The sequence below is a fragment of the Macrobrachium nipponense genome, chromosome 13, assembly GCF_015104395.2.
Source record: "Macrobrachium nipponense isolate FS-2020 chromosome 13, ASM1510439v2, whole genome shotgun sequence".
Lineage (NCBI taxonomy): Eukaryota > Metazoa > Arthropoda > Malacostraca > Decapoda > Palaemonidae > Macrobrachium > Macrobrachium nipponense.
Genome location: NC_087206.1, coordinates 34,943,876 through 34,950,336, shown reverse-complemented (window position 1 = coordinate 34,950,336; position 6,461 = coordinate 34,943,876). Strand labels below are relative to the sequence as shown.

Genomic DNA, 6,461 nt, shown 5'->3' with positions numbered 1-6,461 from the left:
CATTTCTCAAAATGCTGAAAACCCCAGTTTACAGAGGTCCCTAAACGTTTAAATCTTTGAACTTTTCTGATATCTGGGTAGACTAAGACTACCTAGGATTACAGTTTGGTGCCACTAACCATAGAGGCGGAATTAGTAATGAGTGAATTACCCTGAGGGTAAAACATCAGCAAATATATTCCCCGAGAACGATTAACATAGGAAATCCTATAACATTTACATACGTGACAAAACACTGTAACAAAATCTTTCATTAAGGTAATGATTCATGTAGGGGTATTTGTTTACCTGTTATTGAATAATGGCCAGCTGATGCTCCGGTAGTTCAAACCAAGATTTCACCACCTGCATGATGCCAGTCCCTCTATGGGACAAATTGAAGCTGGCAGACAAAGCAAAAGAATACGCAAACTATCTTTCGTATATCGATGCCCGTGTCCAATCTCAATCAACAAAATGTGGATTACGGTTTATTTTTAATATTTGTAACACCATTCGAGTAATCCATATCGATACGATTGTTTTCGTTAATGTTTTTTAGTCTACGCATAGTAGTGTCAAAACCAACTTACCTGACAACGAATGCAAGACATTTACAAAACGGTCCCGTTACCTCAACGGTTAAATACTTGAGAGCGTGAAGGAAACCTTTAAAATTGTCATTGCCGTCATTCAAATAGTTTTTAACGTACGAACCACACACGAGCAAGATTGAAACTGCGGTGACTCTGAAGGGTGAACCTCAGCGTCGCCGCCAGGGTCTTGGCCAATATGAAACAGAATGTGAGCGGACACAACTGTAGCCCGACAGCGAGGAGATTGGACAATTAGGAAATTGAGTATAAACTTTAGCTTTTGCTTTGGCCGTCTGTCTCTTATGTATTTATTGTTGGATTCTATTGTGGACACAGTCAATGGTATAATAACTATTAATTCGCAACTAAGTGATTCAATAAATTAAATTACTTAATATCAAAGGCATTTGGATACACTCGACGGTGTCTACAGGCTATGAAGAAAATACAAACCTGCTGAGAGACTTTTTTTATTACCCTCATTTGATCCAACAGATACGGGCTACCTAAGATAAAGACCTAGTGAATACACTTCGACCATTCCCGTTCCAGTACAAGGCTTACTTAGTCTAAAACGAAAGAACGATTCATCAAGCAGGCCCTCTTGCTTGCCAACTGAAGAGATCAGAAAAGAAAGGAAAAGAAAAAAAAAACCTACACACATCCTTTTGACCAGAGCTTTTAATTAGCTATAATGGCTTAAAATTACAAATAACAGTTCTATTGTTCATACAAGGTCATCATGATGTGCATTGTACGTCAGCACGCGAATTGAAAAGGAAGTCCCCTTCTGCAATGTTTTGTTCTATATTTTGAATATATCCAATTTTTTTTTTTTAATTATTAGGACAACATACTGAATTCAAACTCGGTTTTCTCATACTGAAGTTGCATCTTGGAAATCCTTCCATATTCATCTATTCTCCTTGGTATAGTTAGGTCAACATTCGTTTCTTAAATGTCACATTTTACATCGTTATTAAAAAGGTTTACTCTAGGTCTATATCTATCCCATGGTCTAGAGGTCAGTCCGGATGTTAGCTATCGTTTGTCAATACCTTTGTCTATGATCATTAGCATGTTTTACTTGATACACGTTTTGTTTCCTACGATGTGAGGTGTTAAATGTAGACATGTACATACTTTGCCACAATTGAATTACAGTCTTGAAGACCTGAGACATTTACCACACTTAGCATAAAACTCTCTTGTAAACCTATCTTGAGTGTCCTAATTTCTGGCATTTGCATCAACACCGTTTTGATACAGCTGGAATTTCTTATTCAAGAATGGCATGACATCCTTTTCACACTGTGGCATCATTCCATATCTTCCTAAATGAGAAATTTATTTCAAATGTTACGACTGAAGAAGCATATTAACTTTTCTTCGAACACATTTCCGAGAAAACTAAATCCCTCTGAGTCCCAAAACAAATTCACTTATAGTGTTAAATGGGTTACGTTGACAGAAGGCTCCTAAACTTTCAATCTCGGGGGTAAGACTACAAACTACTTTGTTGTTGTTGTTCTTGCTGGGAGGGTCGGAAAGGTCTATGAACATAAATAGGTCTGGAAAGGGGTTTTGCGTTGAGTTAAAGATACGGGAATTTTAGGCTATGATATTTATGGTTTATTTATTAGAATTAAAATATAAAAAATTAATAATGTGCATGTTGACAGTACAGAAAAGTTATTTCTAATAAATATTATACATGTAATATTTAAATTTCCGTTGATGAAACAAGGCTCTATTCGACCGTAGATTTCAGCACATTTTAATTTACGTTAAAAGTTAGAAATATAATATTTACAACTTATGCTCGAGAGGAAAATCTTGCACACGTCCAGAGTATGCTGGAGGTCAGAACACACGTTGGTACAGTATGGACAGGACAGTAACCTGTATTTAAGAGCGATGGAAACCACAAAGTGTTATTAAATACTTTAATGTCTTCAAAATACAAAAAATGAGTACAACACTAATGACCATAAGACGATGTAAAAGGGGAAAATCTCGCACATGTCCCGAGAAAGCTGGAGGTCGGATCACGCCAGTATTGGTAACTTGTAGCTTAAAACGATGGAAACCACAAAATGTTATTAAATACTTTAATGTCTTCAAAATACAAAAAATGAGTACAGCACTAATGACCGTAAGACGATGTAAAACTTGTTTGCAGCAACAATTCTTGTAATGGGAACTAATGCTGACAACAGTTATTCTGTTATTCGTAAGCATCCAAACAAAAAGATAACAGTACTAATACGGTTAAGATTTCCTAAAGAAACAAACACATCTTAATCTCCTAGAGCATGATTTTTGAAGCAGTTAATGATACCAAGATACCTATGTGAATATAAAGATAATTTTAACTCGGTGCCTCTAACGTTGGGATAATTTCTTTTTGTGTCTACTGGTCAAAGACTAAAGAAAAGGCAAGAATAACTGTTGTCAGCTTAAATGTGACAAAAAATAAAAGTTTTCGCTCATCGATTATATATATGTGGCATAAAGTTTCGTTAAAATGCCATAAAACAGATGATGTATTTTTTATACTAAGAATTTCGGAGCATTCATTTGCAGAGTAAGCGTTTATGTCACTCACACGTACAGATCAAGACAATGACGGTCAAGTGAGAACCAAACTGTTACACATAGACCTTGCGCATAAAGTCTACTGTGGGAGAGACCAAGCCAACCAGATTTACAGTGGCATATTCAAAGGGAAGAGTTCTTTTTTTCAGTTTTACCCGGTTATGTTGTTCACTGTCAAAGTGCACATTATCGGAAAGGATACTCAAAATCCTTTCGTGTAATATCTGGTCCCCTTTGCATATATCACATTTTCTCAAATCTGGGACATTTACACATCTTCGAAAGCAAATCGGCATTTTCCCCAAAAGGGTATAACAGCCGGAGCCTTTAAAACACTCGCTTGTATCTTTGTCGACGTCACTCCTGCAGAATTCCGATGTGTACAGTACAATATTCTACTACTCCGGACATGACGACCATGGTCCAGAAAAACAATACATTAATTGCGGTTATTTCTATCACTGACTTCTTTTCAGGAATGAATTCACGGACACTTTTTGAGAGAACCACATACAGTGGCAGTGATGGCTTGACTGATATCTGACGAAGTGGTGAAGTTCACCTAACCTGCTTTCAAGGTACATTCTCTGAATTCCGAGTCTGCTAGTTTTTTTTGTATATATAATTTTTTATCCATATCGCAAAAGTTTCTTCAAAATACTGCTCTGACAAATTTGGGATTAAAAAAAACTTGTTTTATTATTTAAATATATACATTACTACCTTCATCGTACTTAATTAATGAATACAAACTGAGTATAATGAGCTGTATTAAAAAAGTGAAATATACCACACGTAATTTAGGCGAGGCCAAACTTTTGCTATTATTCATATAACCAACCGAAGCTTTTCTGGACACCTCAACGTGAACAATAATAAACAGTTCTCTCAAGTTCTTATTCAAGCCATTTTAGCCAACTTTTTCTCCTTCCTTCGGCGCCTCAGTCATTCTCATTTTCTTTCTTTAGTCTTGTTCTCCCAAGTATTACACAGCTTCTCCGAGGACTCCTCTACAGAATGATTCTCATTTGAACACTCGTGATACAATAAAAGAAGGGTAACTATACATTTTACAGTAAAAATGAGTGGATTTTACAAATTCTGAAGGAAAACATTTTCCAAGCACATTTCTTTCAATGAAGGATTTAAAAAAAACCCAGCGATAATCACTATGATAAAAGAATTTTACTGCACAACCACATTTGCATTTCAATATTTACTCGGCCATTTTGTTGTTTACTGTGCCCTTGCATCTTTCTTAACCTTACTTGACCTTAGGTCGCCACTTTTCTAAACACTGCTATTCACTTATAATATCAGGACGTTATCGAAGTCATGGATGGTGCATCAGGACATCACCTTACGTGAATTTCAGTTTATGTCAAACTGCACTTACATAAATTGACATGGCCCTGGTTTATTCTAAACTATACTTTACTTTATCACTAACATTTACGTTCACAGGAAGCAAATGCCAATGAAAAAGGAGAAAATACAAAAAACTAAAAGTGGTTTGTCACCAGCGTTAGCAGCAACCTAAAAAATCTCCTACTGTTACGTCAACAATTCCAGTGAAGTATAAAAGTAATAGGCGGCAATCTTAAGTTACATTTTAATCATACATCCTTGTCAGCTAAAGTAGTATCTTTTTCTGCTAAACTTTTCCTACTGGGTTTAGTTTTCACTTTCTTACCAATAACTATCTTTATCTTCTTCTTCACTTTACCGTCTGGTTGTAGACTCTCAGAATTATCTTTCTCGTTGTCTTCGTGAACATTCCCACACTCTTCATTCACCCCCTTCTCTTCCTCGGCTTCCTCTTGTTTCTCCTCTTTCTTCTTCTCAGAGTCCTTTCCTCCTATAGGCTTGACAGCCTTCTTCTTTTTCACTTTTCCCTTGAGATTTCTGGCTGCTATCAACTCGGGCGTTTCCTGCGCAGAGGTATCCAGAAAGAGGGTATCGCACGTGGCTATGTCCGCACACAGCTGCTCCTCATCAATGTCTCTGTTGGAGGAGGTCTTTCCCGTCCCTGTCTTCCTGCTGACTTTGCGCATGCCCAACCTCCGAGGAACTGTTCCGAAGGGAGACTCGTCGCCTGATTTTGGCGCCGGAATCACTCGGGGCACTGAGGGAACGGACAACCTCAAGACGACCTCCTCCCCCGACACCAGGAGATCGTCACACGGACCCATGTCCAGCTGCGATGGTTGCGACGAGTAACGGTGGTACGTCAGATTTCCGTTATGGAGGGGATCGGTCATCAGGTCGACGGTTTCCGTGTGAGATCCCCTCATCCAGAGCAGATTGTCATTGTCGCAAACGTCGTACTGATGATGCCTGGAATCGTAATAGGGCGTCGACTTTGTATCCTTGAGGACGTCGTCCTGCAAGTACTGCAACTGCTTGTCGATGTCCTTCTCCCTTTTCTTTTCCCTCGCGTGGTCACTCTGCTGCTTATCCCGCCGCGTCAGGACCGACCTTTGGACGCGAGAGGTACCTCTGTGAATGACGTGAGCCGTGCGAACGGACGTGTAAAGTTGCGGAGGCCGTGCGGGTCTCACCGGACGCCTGGGGTCATGCAGACGAGTTTTGGCCACAACGGGCTCTAGGGCGTCTAACCTCCGAAGGCTGAGTTGAAATAAGAAATATAGTAAGGGATTTTAGGTACCAAACTTATGGTTTTTAGGAACAGTATCGTCAGATAATCAATTGGCATATTCATTAAAATAATTTCTAACGAAGAATAGGAAATATAGGGTTCTGGTAAAAAAAAAAAAAAAAAAAAAGACCATTCTATTACATACTGTATAACGTGAGAAAAATTTTTTTTACAGCATAAAACATTAAAAACATAACATGAAGGATATTTCTGAGCCACAGGATGATTGCTCTTTCAACCTCTAAATGGAATAAGGATTTAGTGCTCCAACAGTAATGACAGGGAGCATAGTACATTTATCACGTGCCTAACAAACTAATTAACCGAACCTAACCTGATGTGAACCCTATATCATCACGTAGGCTATGCTTTCAATGCAAGATTCAAACCATCAAGAATGATGGAGGAAACAGTACCTGGAATGCGAGTACCTGGGGGCTGGAAGCATAATGCGGGGCTGAGGATCTGGTTCCCAGAAATTGCTCACGCTGCCTTCTGGAAAATATAAAAGTTTTCCTTAGTAACGAGGTTCCTTTTAGGTACACATGGTCATAAACGACGTGATTCCTCATCTACATTATTATCTAAAAACACTGCACTTCTCAGCTTGACTTGAAAATGAAACGGAG

General features: G+C 38.5%; 1 protein-coding gene across 2 annotated transcripts in view; it reads right to left on the bottom strand.

The window, feature by feature from the left end:
• Positions 1-2,438: 2,438 nt before the first annotated feature.
• The window catches only part of LOC135225736 (cytosolic carboxypeptidase 2-like), a 172,120-nt gene continuing 168,097 nt past the window's right edge, over positions 2,439-6,461 (bottom strand). Inside the window, exons 18-19 of one of the 2 annotated variants that reach the window (XM_064265128.1) lie at positions 6,249-6,327; positions 2,439-5,801 (exon numbers count right to left, since the gene is read on the bottom strand). In XM_064265128.1, the coding sequence (XP_064121198.1) occupies positions 4,790-5,801; positions 6,249-6,327 (1,091 nt within the window). In that variant the 3' untranslated portion in view covers positions 2,439-4,789. The remainder of the gene's footprint in view (positions 5,802-6,248; positions 6,328-6,461) is intronic. The other variant, XM_064265129.1, reaches the window with a different exon arrangement.